General features: G+C 40.5%; 1 protein-coding gene across 1 annotated transcript; it reads left to right on the top strand.

Annotated features, from left to right (window-relative positions):
• The first annotated feature begins 2,573 nt into the window (after window positions 1–2,573).
• On the top strand, window positions 2,574–17,787 carry LOC117290795 (vacuolar protein sorting-associated protein 33A-like). Its single transcript, XM_033772353.1, has 15 exons — window positions 2,574–2,675; window positions 3,589–3,654; window positions 5,615–5,851; window positions 6,056–6,160; window positions 6,918–7,034; window positions 8,267–8,441; window positions 8,897–9,090; window positions 10,517–10,607; window positions 11,361–11,435; window positions 12,397–12,476; window positions 12,629–12,715; window positions 13,219–13,350; window positions 14,241–14,409; window positions 15,390–15,503; window positions 16,686–17,787. The coding sequence occupies exons 1-15, from the start codon at window positions 2,574–2,576 to the stop codon at window positions 16,817–16,819; spliced, it is 1,878 nt and encodes a 625-aa protein (XP_033628244.1). The 3' UTR covers window positions 16,820–17,787.
• Window positions 17,788–19,192: the final 1,405 nt, after the last annotated feature.

The following is a 19,192-nucleotide window of genomic DNA, read 5'->3' as shown; positions in this document are numbered from 1 at the left end:
AGAGCATACTGATCGAAACGTCGAGTTAATCCAACGGTTCTTTTCAGAACCACCCCAACTCATTTAGAGATTGTTATTACATGGTGTTACCACAAACTTTTCTATATCTTACTTCCACCATGCAAAGTTTCAAATCCTACTTAAACAGTGCCATGCTGGAATGGATCCGGTATATTGGGAAAATTTATATACAAAGATAATTGAGATACCCAGTTGGTGAAAGGCAACGAACCAAAGCCCAAGGTTGCTATGTCACAGCTGGAACCCTAAAGGGCCTATCCAACATGGAAGATGAACAACACAATTTTGGCTTTCCCCACAAATTGTGTGGCCATTGCCACTGTGCAGCAACTGCTATGAAGCAGCGGCTGTTTTATTTTATTTTATGCAAGTCGCCAGACACACGAGGCCTGAAGGGCCACCTCAAGGTCTGGGCTACAATTTTTTTTGTCCGTATTTGTCCACTGTGCAGCACCTACTGTGCAGCAGCCAGTGTGCAGTAGCCACTGTGCATGCAGCACCTACTGTGCAGCAGCCAGTGTGCAGCAGCCACTGTGCATCAGCCACTAGGGGAGCAGCCACTGTGTGCAGCAGTCACTGTGTGCAGCAGCCACTGTGAAGCAGCCACTGTGCAGCACATACTGTGTAGCAGCTACTGGGGAGCAGCCACTGTGGAGCAGCCACTGTGCAGCAGCCACTGTGCAGCAGCCACTGTGCAGCACATACTGTGTAGCAGCCAGTGTGCAGCAGCCAGTGGGCAGCAGTCACTGGGCAGCAGCCACTGGGCAGCAGCCACTGGGCAGCAGCCACTGGGCAGCAGCCACTGGGCAGCAGCCACTGGGCAGCAGCCACTGGGCAGCAGCCACTGTTTGCATCAGCCACTGTACAGCAGCCACTGTGCAGCAGCCACTGTGCAGCACCTACTGTGCAGCAGCCAGTGTGCAGCAGCCACTGTGCATGCAGCACCTACTGTGCAGCAGCCAGTGTGCAACAGCCGCTGTGCAGCAGCCACTGTGCAGCAGCTACTAAGTAGTTTTTGTTAGGTGAGTAAAAAGTGCATCTCAACCACTCATCCACGACTTGCTATACTCACCCTAGGCAGCGCCCTCCTCATAGAATCACAAAAAGCATCAAATCAGCCATGATTCAGCTAAAAAGTCAAGACGGCAGGAAAGATGCAGTTAGGTGACAATGGAGAAGTGGTGTCTTGCCTCTCCTTTCCATCTCTGAGACCCTGGATCGAATCCTACGGGGATTTCCCTAGAATAGTTCTCTGGAGTTTTTCTCCCACATCCTAAACTGAAATTTCTTCATTCATTGTCTAATTCTCTACTTGTCGAGATGCTGAAAGCCTTTAACTAGAATGATCATGTAGATAGATATTTTCCTTTTCTGCAGTAGACAACTGCACTCATTGATCAACCATGGAGGTAGAAACGAATAAAAACAGTCTCTGTTTTTCTGAATCCGACTCTCTCTCTGAGAGTTTTTGCTCCAAATAAAGTTGGTGGTCTTTGTACACAAACCAAACTTTTGGAAATGGTCTGCAATACTGCTCCAGATGGCTCTTTGCTCCTTGTAGAGCCTGTCCTGGTAGGCACGATAGGGTTGGTAGGCATGGTGGGCTTTGGTCATTGGTGTTCGGAGAAGAGAGGTGCCCTCCAAAACCACTCGGCTGAACTTAGTTGCGATAATCGTAACCCTCCAGTCTCCGACCGTCAGGAGGATGGAGGGTTACGATTATCGCAACTAGGCTGAACTGTGACACCCATGATCTAGGAATGGCAACAATAATAACACAATATTTATAAATGATAATGGTCAATCATAATAAACTTTTATTTTGTAAACATTTAATTAAACAGCCTTTTTTAATCCATATGTGAGTAAGTCATTAGTCACCATGACCAACTGGTGACCATAGCAATCAACTTAAGCAATCAGCTTTTAGTTAACAATAACATTTATACTCATTATAGTACACCAAAAGTGTAGATTTGTCAAGGGGTTTTGTACACTTTAATTAAAATAACTTTACAATTACAATCATGGACAATATTAATTGAGCAGTCTGTAATTATATAGGGGGTAATCAAAATATGATAAAATGAAATAAGCACTACCACGTCCACTGGTCGTAGTTTCTTTGAAAAAAGAAATAAGCTATTATTTCCTCGTCCATGTTTTTGATTAAATGATCGATGTCGTCTGCTAAAAATACCTAAACTATTTCATTGTTTAGCCATATTATTACACTGGAATAAATCAATATCATGGAATAAAAACAAGAAGAACACTACTCAATTATAAAGTAACAATAACAAGAATACATTTAAATTTAAACACAATAATTACAGTGATTTCTTGCCAAAGATTCCGCGATCCTGCTGCAATCTTAAAAACTCGCAGAGAAGCATTAAAGGGCGCCCTCAAGGGTTTCTAATTCTCACTATTCTAAAGTCGTGTCTCCTATACAGACTGGCATAAAAAGATATGACTGTGATACTGTAATGACAAAATAACTATTGGGTGAACCGACTACAAATTTATTCTTCGGTAAAGTGTTGTGCAAAATGGCCACACACTTGAGCGGAGGTCGTATCAACTTGGCAGTTTGGAGGGAGGTAGCGAGACGAGAATTGGTCGATTGTTTAGAAAAGTGTGTCGGAAGCAAGGTAATAATACTGGTCCAGTTTGCTGTTAAAAAGAAAGGGTAAATGGGATAGTTTTTCCACTTCTTAACAGGGTCGTAATTGTAAACTCCCCTGACCAGTTTAGTGTGCTGGTGTTTATAATTATATTGTTGTAAGAAGAGGGTAGGGAGGGGCGGGGCACCCGTTCTTGAGAAGAACGTCAAACCCCCATATTATTGTGGTACTCATTCCTAATTATCATTGTAACAGACAGTTTACCTTTTTCGTTTTAATACGTCATCTATAGATGCCTTTCTTCCAACAAATAGCCAAGTCGGTTCCTTTACTGATCCAGTGTAAATAAAAAACAAACAAAAATTTTGCAGATTTTTTTAATAATTCTGAAAATAAAATGCGTTTTTCTGACTGGAAACATTTCGGATAACTTTCTGTATGGCGGCAACATTTTTTCACTCATTTTTACAAAAAGAAAGGGATATCTCATTGAGGTAAATTAGATGCTATATTATTATTTCATATCAAATGAAAAAGTGGTTGCGCCATACGGAAACTTTTCCCGAATTTCTGCTGACCATGTCTGACAAAAGTGCCATGATTTTACCAGTAAAATGTTTACACTAAAATGATGTGTCTTTAGCTGGTGTAATGTGTCTTTAGACATTTTTTTACCGGCTCAACTATACAGATATGTTCCGTATTTCACGTAAAACAAAAAGATTGACATTGAAAGTATTCGTATATTTTCACCTTAAAATGTAGTCATGTGTCTGGCGTCTAAATAAAAAGCTAAGAAATAGTCTTTTCAGAACTAGTAGAATAAAACATAGCAAGACAAGCTCTCACAATGTAAATCTACAGCAAAATACCTGGTGTTACCACAAACTGAATAGTCATTAAATTTTAGCATTTAACATTATTTGTTCTTTCTGTTTAGGCTGTTGTATGGGACGACCACCTGACGGGTCCATTTGGTCTCATAGCTGAGTACTCATTGCTGAAGGTAAGGTCATAATGATAATAGGATGTATTTATGAAGCCAAGTAGGCCTTTTATTTTGGCCTTAGCCTGATGTAACATTGTGTGTTCGGCATTAAGTATTTCTGAAATCATCTCAATTCCTCAGACATAAAAGAAAGCATTAAAACAAAAACATTAGCTCAGTGTTATTAGGTCACTAAAGGGTCTTGTCAAAACTCATCCTGGACAGACCACCGGACGAGGCTCATCCGATGTAAAAATTTTGTCGGACGGGCCATAGGATGGGAGTTCCAACGATACAATGTTTTACACGCTGAATAGTGTCTTCCCGTCCGATACTCGGTGCCAAAGGCACCACACAGATCTAGAGCACCCTGCGGTTTCACTGGCTGATTAAACACTAAATAAACAAACCTGGGGTTTGAGTCTGGTCTGACTGTCTTAGGTCACTGTAGTTTGGTGGAGTTTTTAACCCATTGTTTTTTTGCAAGAGACAAAGTTACTAGCGGGAATTCAAGCCCAGTTGCTGTATACCCATAATGTTTCCCCTTCCTCCATTCTCACGTTTGTAGGTTTTCACCGAATAATAATTAAACTAATCTAATGTAAGTATCAAATGAAAACTTGTTGATGAAAGTATCCATCGATGGCCATCGTCTCATGAAAAACTGTATGCTAATCACAGCCACCCGTTCAATCAATACATAGGTAATTCCCTTCAAATTCATGCGCTCTAATTTTACCTTTGAGTTCCATATGGACCGTACACCTCCAAACTTGTTAGATCATGGGATGATGTTTTAAAAAGTTACAAAAAGGATGTGCAATAAATACTATAGGTCATTGAGGCCCAGCTGTGAAACCGAAGACCTGCCCTAGGGTGACCCCCTGCTGTTTCCAGTAGATAGCAATCTAAACACTCTTAGACCGCGTTCCCACTGGATCCACAATTGCGAGATCGGGATCCCGCAACAAGATTGGTTGCAGCCGTGAAATCGCGGTCCGCGCATTGATCCCCCTTTTGGGGAACGGAAGTGGGTTCAAAAAGAACACTGTTTTGCTAGCAAATTGCGGGGTCTGATCGCCCTTTGTGTTCCCACCACAACTTTTGATCGCCCATTTATGCAAAAGGGCGATCAGATCCCACTTTAATCCTACTATCGAGGAGGATCAAAATTGCACGGTCAGATCCTGATCGCCCTCGCGTTCCCACTGGAGTCTGTTCTCGTTGATCGCCCTTTGATCGCCCTTTCGGGGTCTTGATCGCCCTTTTCTTAAATTGGGAGATCATTGCGGGTCCAGAGTGGGAACGGGGTCTTGGGTTTTGTAAAAAAAATGATCTCTGGTGAAGGTCAGTCACTGTGAGCTCTTCCTATAGCCCATCCGATAAAGTAAATCACTACAAGGGAATTCAACATGGGATGAGAAACCTGGTCCTGGACGGGCGCCGTCCGATGGCTGTCCAGGATGAGTTTTGACAAGGTCCCTAATATCAAATTCATAGTTATATTCAAAATGGTGTGTCAATGTATAATTCTTAAAACAACCATCACAATTTCCAAATAATAACTTTCTTTGAAAAGGCCTGTTTTTTTTAAACAAACATAACAATTAACATACATCAAACTATTTTGGAGAGACCACATTTGGTCAATTAGTCAAAAATTCATAAATTGTTAAATAAATTTTATGAAATATTTGCAAATTGTAGTAAAGACCTAATAATAGTACGAAGCCGCCGTCATTGATTCCCATGCCGAGTGGTCATGGGCTAGCGGTCCGGCATGCAGTGGCCGAGTGACCATGTGCACTAGGCTCAAGCTCTGGTGTTTCTGATCAGCAGTTTGTGGGGTCAAGTCCTGGTCTTGAAACTTGTGTTCTTAAGTAAGTGAGTCTGAGCCAAGCTCATCTCATTTCAAAATTATTTACTCCAAGTTTGCCAACCTCTTAATAATTACCACTCATGCTTTTCTCTTCTCCAGGAGCATGAGGTAGATAAGATGTTTCCCCTACGCCCCGACCGTCTTCCCGTCACGGGAGGAGGATCGGGCGGCGTAGTCATCCAGAACATCATCTTCATTGTACGCCCCAAGTTGGAGTTGATGAGCATCGTGGCCGATGCGATCAGAAGGACGGAGGAAGCTTCGGGGAGATTTCACATTGAGTTTCACATCTTCTTTGTGCCAAGAAAAAGCCTACTGTGCGAGAAGAAACTCACGGTACGCGGACCACTGCTAGGGTTATCTTCTGTTTGACTATCCAACATCATCCACTGTGGTTCTGAATTTTAGTTAGCATTTTCAGACAGCATTAAGCTCGATATGATCTCACATGCTATCCAAAAGGGACATTGCACACACACTTAGTGTGTTTAAAACCGATGACATTTGTTAAAGTATCCTCACTATTCTTTTTCATTTCAGGAGCTTGGTGTGTATGGCACCCTGACTACTGTAGGGGAGTTTACCCTTGATCTGTTGCCATTTGACAGTGATGTACTCTCCATGGAAATGGACCAGTCTTTCAAGGTCTGTACCAATTCCTCCATGGTACCACAAACCGACTTTTTGCTAATTCCTTCCCTTAAAAGATTTTGCAGATGATCTTATGTCTCCGTCTCAAGGTGTAAAAAGTGGTATTTCGCCCCATATTTGGGACGTAATCCAACCACCACTGGACTAACGTGCCGTTGCTCCACAAACTGAGCCATCTAGCCCTACGTGGGGTGTCGTGGCCGAGCGGATAAGAGCACCAAATTCAAGCTCTGGTGATTCTGTTCAGCAGAGTGTGGGTTCGAATCCCGGTCGTGACACTTGTGTCCCTGAGCAAGACACTTCACTATAATTGCTTCTCTCCTTCAGGGGTAAATGGGTGCCTGTGAGGGCAGAGATGGTTCTTGTGATTGGTTTAGCCTTGATTGTGCTACATATTTGGCGGCACAGGCTGTATACTCCCCAGGGAGCTGAGATGGTTTAAGGAATTATTTAAGGCCCAGTGACCAGGGGTAATAATATTGAAGCGCCATGAGCGTCACCGCGTGACGGACCTGAGTGCTATTTATAAGAAGCCAGTATTATTATTTTTTATTATTATTATTATTATGTTGGCGGTTTCCCTATTTTGTCAATGTTTTTGTTTGTGTGGCCAGTCAGAAGCCATTCAACCATAAAAAAAACCTGGTTTTTAATTTAATCGGAAGCCAGTTTGTACAATTTAAAAACTGAGTTTGAATATATTTAAAACCACCAGATAATTTAATGGTTTCATTCCTAAATCAATCCACAGGAATGCTACTTGCAGAATGACATGACGACCATGTTCTATTCGGCCAAAGCATTGATGAAGATCCAGGCGCTGTATGGTGTTATACCCAAGATCTACGGCAAGGGAGAATGCTCTAAGGTGAGTTATTATTATTATTATTATTATTATTATTTATTCGACCAATACAAGGTACAACAAACAAGTTACAATAGCACAAGACAGAACATTAAAGGGAAAAAAATTATAAAAAGCAAGAAATAAGGAAAATAAATACAGAATTAAATAAAAGAATAAATAACGTTAAATTAAATTAATTTAAATAAGTTATTTAGAAAAGAAAACAAAAGCAAAAAATAACCATAATAAGAGGGCGGCTGAGGGCGGAGCATGCAGGAGGAAAACAGAACCAAATGGGAACGACAACCAGAAGGGATAAAAAACAAGGACAAATCATGCGGGTATGGGGTAACAAAAGTAAACCAAGTTACTGTTGCTCGGAAGCATGCTGCCCCACACATGACCAACAAACACAATGAACTCGGAAACAACATTAGGGAAGGGAAACCAAACAGGGGATCGTTCACGACCTGCATGCAAACAAATATCATGCCTGGTATGAGAAGCCACTATTATTATAATTATTATTCATAAATACCTAAGACAGTTTATCCATTCTAATTGGTCGAGAGGGCATCACGTGGGGGTGTTTAAACGAATGATATAACACCAGTAAAAAGTGTTTAAACATGGGCATGACACGCGAGCTAGCACCTGTGCTTATAAGACAGTTTATTCATTCCTATTAGTCGAGATGGAACACCTGTGCCACATCACGCGATATGCGCGACACGCACAGCAAACTCCTTATAAGGAGTTTTCACCAGAGGACCATACCATTTCATTGCTAGAGGGGTGTTGTGTTGAAAGAAATCATTGAACAACTACAACGTTTGCATTTTTTAACTTTTGGACCTAAAAGTGTTTATGTTTTTTTACCGTAAAAGGTATTTATGAATGGGAATCAAAGTGTGCTGAATCAGTTTTAAACTAGTGGTTTAAACCCTGCCGAGGCCTAGGGTGGATTTCACAAAGGTAGTCCTAACTTAGGACTAGTCCTAGGCAATGCTAAGAGATAGGACCAGTCCTAAGTTAGAATGAGTTACTGGTCCTAACTTAGGACCAGTCCTATCTCTTAGCATTGCTTAGGACTAGTCCTAAGTTAGGACTACCTTTGAGAAATCCACCCCTGGTTCTGCGATAATTTTAGTCTTGGTAAAACTATCAAGAACCAGGCCTCGGCAGGTTTAAACCGCTAGTTTAAAACCTCTTCACCACACATAAATTCCCTTATTATAACGTCTTTCCGACAGCATTTGGCAGATATGATTTTGCGTCTCCGTCGTGAGATGGCCGGCAATGAGCGTCAAGTCCAGCCCCAGATTGACACCCTCCTACTGATTGACAGGACAGTTGACCCCTTGACCCCACTAGCGACCCAGCTGACCTATGAAGGATTAATTGACGAAATGTACGGAATTCACAACAGTAAGTTGTAACAATGAAGATCTCATTATTATATCAACTTTTCCCTTAGACCGGGTCATACTTCCTGCGAATGCTAAGTGAATTTTGACGTCACATGGCTGTTTTCACTGCAATTGTTTTGCAAAAGTTAACACAGTTCAACTGCTGAGAATTATTTCTTGCAAATTTGTGAAGTCAAAGTTCACATCTCATTTACAGGAAGTATGAACCGGGCTTCAGTGGTACTAAATAGTTTTTAGAATTGTTATTTTATCAACAATTGTTGTGTGAATTTGAAATTGTCAAAACATTGTATCTCGCCTAAAATATCCCGAATGTGCACACAAAAGAAGTATGTGCCAAGATATGATGTTTATGTATGGAGCATTTTTGTGAGAGATACGACCTTTTGGCAAAATCAAGATATCCTTTTTGCCCTGAGACAACAATTTACATTCCTTCTGTTTTCATTCAAGCTACTGTAAAGCTCCCTCCCGAGAAATTTGTGCGCAAGAACGAGAACGACCCTCAGCAGGAGCTGCCGACAGAACCCAAGAAGATTCAACTCAACTCATCGGATGAACTCTTTGCCGTCATACGAGATAAGAACTTCAACGCAGTGGGTCCTGAGCTTAGCCGCAAAGCTAAGATACTGTCTGCCCAGTATGAGGTGGGTTTGGTTGAACAGATGCATGGATTGTTTCTGGAGATTTCATTTTAATGGAAGACTTTTGAGGCGCTGGCAGAAGCGGACATAACAGTCCTTTTGTTGTGGCTCTAAGCATGTCACACATGCTCAGTATTGTGTGCATAGGTCTTAGCATGCACACTACTGACCAGAACTGTTAAGGACCGTCCAAAAGTCTTCCATTCATTCAAAGACAGTGGACACTATTGGTAATTGTCAAAGGCCAGTCTTCCCACTTGGTGTATCTCAACATATGCATAAAATAACAAACCTGTGAAAACTTGAGCTCAATTGGTCGTCGAAGTTGCGAGATAGTAATGAAAGAAAAAACACCCTGGTCACACGAAGTTGTGTGCTTTCAGAGGCTTGATTTCTAGATCTGAGGTCTCGAAATCAAATGAAGAGAAGACAAGGAAGTTTCACTTTCAGATGGGTGAGGTTAACCCCCAAAGGTATTCCAGGGAGAACCCACGCAGTCAGGTAGAGACTTAAAGACAATCTACTACTTCTGGCAGTGGACACTATTGGTAATTACTCAAAATAATTATCAGCATAAAACCTTACTTGGTAACGAGTAATGGGGAGAGGTTGATGGTATAAAAGATTGTGAGAAACGGCTCCCTGGGAAGTGGCGTAGTTTTCTAGAAAGAAGTAATTTTCCCCCAATTTGATTTCGAGACCTCAGAACAAGAATTTGAGGTCTCGAAATCAAGCATCTGAAAGCACACAACTTTGTGGTACAAGGGTGTTTTTTTAATTTTATTATTATCTCGCAACTTCGACGACCGTCTGAGCTCAAATTTTAACAGGTTTGTTATTTTGTGCATATGTTGAGATACACCAAGAGAGAAGACTAGTCTTTGACAATTACCAATAGTGTCCAGTGCCTTTAAGCGCCACTGAGCGCAATAAAAGAAGCCACTACTATTCTTGGTGCTTTTCCAAATTCTTCAATAAAAGGGATAAAAAAAAATATAGGATTGATTTTACTCTAGCTAACAGGCAAGCGTGTTGGTCTAGTGACAGAACATCTGCTTTAGAATGGCAAAGGTGATATGCCAAAGATTTTTTTCTACAGAACTCGAGGGGAAGAACTGAGGAAGCAGAAGTTGTTTTTTAGTGCATCATGCTGTAGTGTGCAGCGCCATGAAACTGCCTCTTGCATCATTGGCAACAACAATATTTCAGATTATTTAGCAAAATTTCGTAGAGTTTGGCCTTAAATTTGTTCATAAAATCACTAACATCTTAGGAGAAATTATTTTAATTTTTTTCTATTTTACACATGTTCTTGGAGAGGAAAGATGCTAAGACGGTACATGACATCAAGCAGTTTGTTTTTCATAAAATCACTAACGTCTTAGGAGAAATTATTTTAATTTTTTGTTCTATTTTACATATGTTCTAGGAGCGGAAAGATGCTAAGACGGTACGTGACATCAAGCAGTTTGTCTCCAAGCTTCCACACATTCAAGCAGCCAAGGCGTCGTTAGCGACACGTAAGACATCTAACAATGTGGAAGTGTAGTGTCGTGGCCGAGCGGTTAAGAGCACCGAATTCAAACTCTGGTGTTTCTGATCAGTTTCGAATCCCCAGCCGTGACACTGTGTCCTTGAGCAAGACAGTTAACCATTGCTTCGTCCTTCGGATGGGACGTAAAGCTGTTGGTCCCATGTGTTGTGTAACGCATGTAAAAGAACCCAGTGCACTTATCCAAAAGAGAAGGGGTTCGTCCCAGTGTTCCTGGTTGTGGCTGCTTAATGCGCCGTAGCACCTTATAAGGTGCTAAATAATTGGGTCTCAGAATTCATCACTGCAATAACCTATCTTTCTGAAAGTTTGTATATACTCAGCGCCTTGAGTACATTCTTTGGTAGATACGTGCGCTATATAAGACTTCAATATTAATATAATAATGATAATAATAATAAACCGCATTTGTGTAGCGCATATCACTGCTAAGTCCCTATGCGCTGGATAGGAAAAAATGAAAAACAACAGGACCGGGGGTATTCCCCAGGGTATTGACCGAATACACCTGACGTCGTCATCAGAATAATCTTGGATGCGCCATTTTGGTGGTCAATGTCAATGTGTGTTATTCAGTGAAGTGCGCATTTTAGGCGACGCGGCACTAACACGTAAACCTATTCACCACCAACATGGTGAGCGTGGCATCAGTCGCCGCGCGTGCAAGGGGTCAATATCACGTGAAGCTGAAGGGGGTGTTTGTGTATGTTTTCATTTTCAGATACCTCCATAGCTGAGCTGGTGAAAGAAAGAACAGATTTGGAATCTTTCATGGACTCGCTTCAAACTCAGCAAGGTGTGTATAGCTTCTTTAAAGTTGTACTTTTCACTTGGTATATCTTTGATTGTGGTTTGCAAAGTTGGTGGTATTTCATGTATTATTTTGAAAGTTATTTTTGTTTCGCTATACTACTTCTGCTGGTTTTTTTTATTAAATGCAAATGCTTTGTTTCAAAATGTTTCAGGTTTTTGTTCTTACTTTCAGTCTACTTGAGTTTGATTTACTTCCATCTTTAATTGCCTGGCTGCTTTCTCTACACTTTTTTATTTTGATTTTGTTTATTGTAAAGTATTTTATTGTAAGGGTTTTTATAGATTTATTTCAATGCGCATTGGTGTGTTTTACTTAAGGCGCCATATAAATGCATTTTATAATTCTTGTATACTATAATGATCGTTAATTGGATGTGGACGCCACCATGTTTTCACGTTAAGTGGTGCCCCCACCCTGCTGATTTGATGCGTCCTGGGGTCAATTTTGGGCAACCCGTGGGTTGGGCTCTGTGTTGTTTGATACCCGTCAGGCGCCCGTTGTGATGTCACAGTCAAAGCGCGAGCGTGCAGTAGTTTAAATATAGTCTATAGTTGTGACGTGTGTAGTGCTGAGTGTATATATGGTTCAAGGGTTTTACTGACTCAACACAAAGATGTCCAACACCGAGACTTCTTAACTGACTGCCCTTGGATAAAGAATTGTTATTTTTACCCGGTCCTTAAAGGATTCGGGTACTTCCAAAATGTCCACGATTTACATTAAACTTACATTAAACTTGAAGATAATGATGGTGGAAAGCTTCCCTGAAAATATTACTTACTGAGCCCTTTAAGGTTTTCATTAATTAATTTTTTTTACAGCAAAGATGACTTTGAGATATAAATGCTTAACAGTTGTGGATTGTCCCTGAAAAATCATACTTTTCTGAGAGTGACCTTTCAGCTGTAAGTGAACATTCTGATTGTCTTGTTTCTCCAAACAGAGTTTATGAACGGCGTTGATACCGACAAAGTGAATAATTACATCGAAGAATGTATAGCCAAAAGAGAACCATTAATTAAGGTATGATAAAATTACTGCATAAGTTATGCATAATCCTTGTTGTCCACATTGCTTATTCTTTGACTCTTTGTATTTCACAAACAAATGATTGAAGTCTCTGTTATATACATAGTTTGAACTGTTATTATTATTTGGGTTTTTTTCCCCTTTAGATTCTAAGGTTACTGTGCATACAGTCAGTCACAAACAATGGTCTCAAGCCCAAAATATTTGACTTCTACAGGAGAGAAATTTTACAGGTGAGTATCTTGTTCCTTCATGGTTAGGGCACTTTTATAAAGTTGGGATTATTAGTATTATTCCATTCTTAGTATTATTTGATAAGAGCACCGAATTCAAGCTCTGGTGATTCTGTTCAGCAGAGTGTGGGTTCGAATCCCGGTCGTGACACTTGTGTCCCTGAGCAAGACACTTCACTATAATTGCTTCTCTCCACCCAGGGGTTAATGGGTACCTGTGAGTGCAGAGATGGTTCTTGTGATTGATTTGGCCGAGTAGCGCAATTGCAGCACAAGGCTGTATACTCCCCAGTGAGCTGAGATGGTTTAAGGAATGATTTAAGGCCCAGTGAACAGGGGTAATAATGTTGGAGCGCCATGAGCGTCACTGCGTGCAGACCTGAGCGCCATTTAAAAAGCCATTATTATTATTATTATTATTATTATTATTATGTATATTCACAATTTGATTGTGTTCAATTGTCTGCTGCAAGGTGAATAGTATGAAGTTGTATTTGTTACAGACGTATGGGTTTGAGCACATGGTGTCGCTGAATAACTTGGAGAAAGTTGGGCTGCTGAAAGTACTGGGTCAGAAGACGTACAACACCATCAGGAAAACGCTGAAGCTGGTGGTCGAGGATGTAAATGAACAGGTGGGTATAGTGCCTCGCAATAAAGTGCGCCCTCTATAGTCTGCCTAGAACATTTAATTTGTCGCTTTCAATTTATTTGAATGTGCACATAATTATTCTTGGGGATCATAAGACATTGTTTGAAAATGACTCATGTGCTATACCAAATTGTTCTTGTAGTGTGCACTGCAGTTGGTTGTCTCCAAGTTGCCTGGGAAAGTTGCATTGGGTGTGTTTGTTTAGCTTCCCTGGGTGTACCCCGCAGTGCTCACTCGGGTGAGCCGCTGACAAGAGCTAACCGAACGATCGCACTCGCCCTCTCGTGGTGACGGCATGCTCCTCAGGTCACCCCCAAGTGACCCGATTTACAAGCAGGGCACTGGGGGCTGACCGGGGTGAGCCCCGTCAAAACTATTTGAACGTACCCGGTCAGACCGGGGTCGACCCAGGGAAGCTAAATGATTGCACCCATAGTATGCCATAAACCCTTAAATTGTTATTATTCTGATGTTAGTCCAACAACCTCTATCCCATTTTATACCCTTTTAGAACCCACATGATATATCCCATGTGTACAGTGGCTACGCTCCTCTAAGTGTTAGGTTAGCTCAGTTCCTTGCTAAGCCAGGCTAGCGCAGCATTCCCAACCCCAGGGTTCTTGGGTTTGTTTCAGTTTCGGGGGAAAATAAATATAATACAATTTCAAAACAAATCGTTGTGCAGCAGTGAATGGACTCTGAAAGTGTAAATATTCTGATATTAGTCCAACAACCTCTATCCCATTTTAAAAGTGTAATTATTCTGAGGTTAATATTATAAACTACAAGGGAAACTGACTGGGTAAATTTTAAATGGGGTTGAATAAAGATGTTAGTCCAACAACCTCTATCCCATTTTTCTACCCCTTTTAGAACCCACATGATATATCGTATGTATACAGCGGCTATGCTCCCTTGAGTGTGAGGCTAGCTCAGTTCCTTGCAAAGCCAGGCTGGCGGAGCATCGATGAGGTATTGAGACTCATCCCTGGACCCACTGTGGAGGAGACCCAGCAGATTCCTTATGGCCTTCAGAAGAAGAGTGAGTATGGCCGCGTCATGAGTGAGCGACTTTGGCTAGGGTTAAAGGGTTTGGGTACTTTTTGTAACACAAAACACAATGTCCACAGATTTACATTAAACTGACACCAGTTGAACATAATGAAAGTAGAAAGCTTCCCTGAAAATATATTTTTTTTTTTTTTTTTTTTTTTTTTTATATCCCGGGGGATAATGGTTTATTCACAACATTTCACAAAAAGTACATCAGATCGTCAAAACAAACATACAGTATACTATTAGTGAAAGCAAGACACAGCGTATTTAAAGAGAGATAACCCTTAGAGCATTAATCTTGGAAAAGAACAGAATAGTGATCCCATTTATAATAGAAACTGGCCAACTTATTGTTACAGGTGGAAATAAATTTTTCCATGGCGTAATAATTTTTGAGTTCTGTTTTGAATACTAAGAAGGATATATGAAAATATTACTTGCTGAGGTGCTGTAGTTTTTGAGAAATGAGTGAAACAATGTCATGAAAATCCGTATTTACAGGCTAAAACAATTTTCGTCTCATGATCACTGAGACAAAAATTATTTTCCTGACATTGTTTTACTCATTTCTCAAAAACTACAGCACCTCAGCAGGTCATATTTTCAGGGAAGCTTTCTTCTATCATTATCTTCAAACCGTGTAAGTTTAATGTAAATCTGTGGACCTTGTGTTCTACAAAAAGTATTTATTTTATTGTCACCTAGTTTTAATGACGGTAAATAGTTTGTTTTGTTCAACATATACAGCATTGGCTTTCTCTTGAAGACGAGCATAGTATGCTGTTCGAAAAGTCGAGACAACAACGGCTCCTCCAAAAAGAGATTTTACACAAATTTACTACCTATAGCAATTCTTATCTTATTTGTCATACCATGCAAAGCTTCAAACGCCACTAACAAACAGTATTCTCTGTGTTTTATTGATGTAATGATAACCAAAGCTATTTTAATTTTTTTTTTTTTTAGGGACAATTGGAGACAGTCAGACTGATAACCAGAAGGTGACGCTAGTGTTCTTTCTGGGCGGAGTCACCTACGCTGAAATTGCTGCTCTTAGATTCCTTTCCAATCAAGAAGATGGTAGGATTAAACAAAAACAAATCATCTTTATTAACTCTTTCATTGCCCGCTTTTTCAGGAAGTCGGGTTTAATGGCGCAGTGGTGTCTTGCCTCGCCGTCCACCTCTGGGACCCCGGTTCAAATCCTACCACGGGCACTATGTGGATCGGGTTTTTAGTCCCTACTTGACTTCGTGGGTTTTCCCTAGAACAATTCTCTGGGGTTTTCCTCCCACTTGTTCTTCTCACCTTGTCTAGATGCCGAATAGGCTCTGACAAGAATAAACTTGTAGATTAGTTCTTTTTAGCCTTTGTTTTTTTTTCTTAAATTGTATCTATGTGAAGCGCCTTGAGCGTCTTTTAGGCGGACTTTGGCGCTATAGAAGTTTTCGTTATTATTATCATTATTATTATTATTTTGTTTGTATTTTGAAAAATGTATCTTGCTGCTTTGTGTTGCCTGGGTACATTCTAAAGTCAATAGTATCTCTTGAGTGATAATGTCCTATTTTGATAACATGTAATCATGTATATTTTGGGTTGTACATTTGATTAATGTTAGCGGTCTCCCTATTTTGTCAATATATTTGTATGTCAGCTGAAAAACAATCCTTAACCACCCCTCCCCCTACACTTTTAGGGTGCCTATCATTTGCACATTCAAAGTATTTTCAGATGATTTTTACATGGAATGTGTTTTTGCTCATGCAAATCTCTTCAACTTGTGAATAATTGTTTGTAACCGTAACATAAAATTGAAGTTTTTTTCCCTGTATTTTTAATTGTTTTCTAACAGTTTGGCAGTAGTTCAGTTCTTTGTAGTATTTTGGAGTATTCTAATGTGTTTCAATTGAGACAACAGCTGGTGTTGCTCAATTTTTGTCCCTATTGGGGATTAAGATGGGATAGGTCTAATACTTGTTTTGTTATTTGTGCTTTTCAATCTACTGTTAAGTGCTTTGAGGAACCTTTGATTTATACTGTGCTATATTATTGCTGTTTTTGTAGTTCGTATTTAATATTATTAATAATATGCTGTATAACAATAGTGTACATTTATAATGCGCCATGTTTGTCATAAGTGACACTCCTGGCACTTAAATACACCGGACACTTTTTGGTAATTATCAAAGACCAGTATTCTCACTTGGTGTACGACGCTCCAGTAGTGACTAATTCTTGTGATCCTTTTGTTCTGCCTAGGTCCCATGGATTATGTAATAGCGACAACGGCCATTATTAACGGGCACAACTGGCTCAGTTCCATCATGGAGGATCTCATTCCAACGGTTTCAGAGAAGGACACCAGATCAGCGACATCGAGTAGACTCAGATGATAACGCCAGATGTTATTTGAGGCTTCGTTAAATATACTACTAATAATAGTAATAAAGACTTGTAATGCAGACATATGTACCCACCCTGCTGTGTGTTTAAGGGGCAGAGAAATTTGTGCAAGTATGGGATTTGAGACATTGCATGGTGTCCTGCTTTTTAACTTCTAGGTGGGCGAAAGGAGAAAATGGGCCAGGACTACTACTGAAGTTTTAGTGGGTCGAGAAGACTTCTCGTTATAAACGTCACTACCACAGAGTGAGTTCTTAATTGATCTCAACATTTTGACTCGCTTGCTCTAGTCATCATCAGGGTATGTTAAGCTTTGCAAGGTTGTTTGACAAGATAACCTGTTGTCGGTAAGCAAGAAATACTGAGAAATTTTAAAAGCTTGGTTGGAAGGTTGTATGGTAAGGAAAGTCAGTTGCGCAAACAAGATTTTTTGGGGGTATTTCAGCTGGTATTTGGTAGGCAAGACTTGTCTTAGCTTTGTTGAAAGCAATGTGACATTGGCCCCCAGGTAGAAATTAACAATGGCCAACTATCTTTTTGGACACAAGGGCTGATCTGCTATGTGATAATATGGTCCTGGGTTTAATCGGCTTTTCAGGTTGAACAACCACAATATTTCAAAAACAAATTGGAAATCAGAATGAAGTAGGAAGGACATCATGCCTAATAAACGTGAGAATGCCAAGACAGTCCTCGTTACAACACACAATCTTTAAATTATATTTAACTAAATTTCACAAAATTGTATCAATCTATCACAAACAAGGATATCAAAATCATTTGTATATAAGTCAATTTATTTCATACCAGTAATAAACTTTCTATAAACAAACATCCATCGAAAACGGGAAATTTTCAGAGAAGACATTTTAAAGTACATGATATCATTAAAGGCACTGTACATGTTTGGTAATTGTCAAAGACCAGTGTTCTCACTTGGTGTATCCCATCATAAGCATAAAACAACAAGCCTGTGAAAATTTGGGCTCAATTGGTCATCAAAGTGGCGAGAAAATGATGGAAAGAAAAAACACCCTTGTTGGACAAATTTGTGTGCTTTCAGATGGGAATAAAAGACTTCTAGCTAGAAGTCTTTTAACATTTTAGTTAGAAATGACCTCTTTCTCAAAAACTACGTTACTTCAGAGGGAGTCGTTTCCCCACAATGTTTTATACTATCAACAGCTCTCCAATGCTCATTACCAAGTAAGTTTTTAAGTTAATATTTGTTTTGAGTAATTACCAAACGTGTACCTTCCCTTTAAGGAGATTCACAGACAATGAATAAATAGTTTATCCTGGAAAACAGATATTACTCTAAAAGACAACACACATTGAAAGGTTCTAGACTAAAATGTCAAGGTTTACTGTAGCACCAAAAAAGGGTGCTCTATATTCTGATACCCTCGTGTTCCGATAACCGCTTGATCTCCTCAGCCAAGGGTTAAGGCCCGGTCACACGCCCCGATAACGGGAACGATAAAAATGCACGTCCTCGATTGGTTAAAATGCTCCACGCAGAATACGCCCACGCTCATTCAACCAATCGAGGGCGTGCATTTTTTTCGTTTTCGTTCTTGTTATCGGGGCCTGTGCGACCGGGCCTTAAGGGTTAATAATAGGAAAATACATTAGGTGTGTAACCTTAAAAGTGTGTACCGATTAACCGCCGAATTCTGCACTTACAATCACCATTCTTAGCTTACATATGGCAAGTGCAGAATTTCTGCGCTAGCTGTGTAAGCGAAGACTGCCTAGTACCATGAGGTATGCATGCGCACAAGTTTCTGCGCTAGCTGTGTAAGCGAAGAATGCCTAGTACCATGAGGTATGCATGCGCACAAGTTTCTGCGCTAGCTGTGAAAGCGAAGAATGCCTAGTACCATGAGGTATGCATGCGCACAAGTTTCTGCGCTAGCTGTGTAAGCGAAGAATGCCTAGTACCATGAGGTATGCATGCGCACAAGTTTCTGCGCTAGCTGTGTAAGCGAAGAATGCCTAGTACCATGAGGTATGCATGCGCACAAGTTTCTGCGCTAGCTGTGAAAGCGAAGAATGCCTAGTACCATGAGGTATGCATGCGCACAAGTTTCTGCGCTAGCTGTGAAAGCGAAGAATGCCTAGTACCATGAGGTATGCATGCGCACAAGTTTCTGCGCTAGCTGTGAAAGCGAAGAATGCCTAGTACCATGAGGTATGCATGCGCACAAGTTTCTGCGCTAGCTGTGTAAGCGAAGAATGCCTAGTACCATGAGGTATGCATGCGCACAAGTTTCTGCGCTAGCTGTGAAAGCGAAGAATGCCTAGTACCATGAGGTATGCATGCGCACAAGTTTCTGCGCTAGCTGTGTAAGCGAAGAACA

The sequence above is a fragment of the Asterias rubens genome, chromosome 5 (genome assembly GCF_902459465.1).
Source record: "Asterias rubens chromosome 5, eAstRub1.3, whole genome shotgun sequence".
Lineage (NCBI taxonomy): Eukaryota > Metazoa > Echinodermata > Asteroidea > Forcipulatida > Asteriidae > Asterias > Asterias rubens.
This window is presented reverse-complemented; position numbering and strand designations above follow the sequence as displayed.

Excerpts from the sequence above, each read along its gene's own strand:
- LOC117290795 (XM_033772353.1), top strand. The coding sequence starts at position 2,574 with ATGGCCACACACTTGAGCGGAGGTCGTATCAACTTGGCAGTTTGGAGG. Across the intron at positions 9,091-10,516 it reads TACTGTCTGCCCAGTATGAG|GAGCGGAAAGATGCTAAGAC; the intron begins GTGGGTTTGGTT and ends CATATGTTCTAG. Across the intron at positions 11,436-12,396 it reads CTCGCTTCAAACTCAGCAAG|AGTTTATGAACGGCGTTGAT; the intron begins GTGTGTATAGCT and ends TTCTCCAAACAG.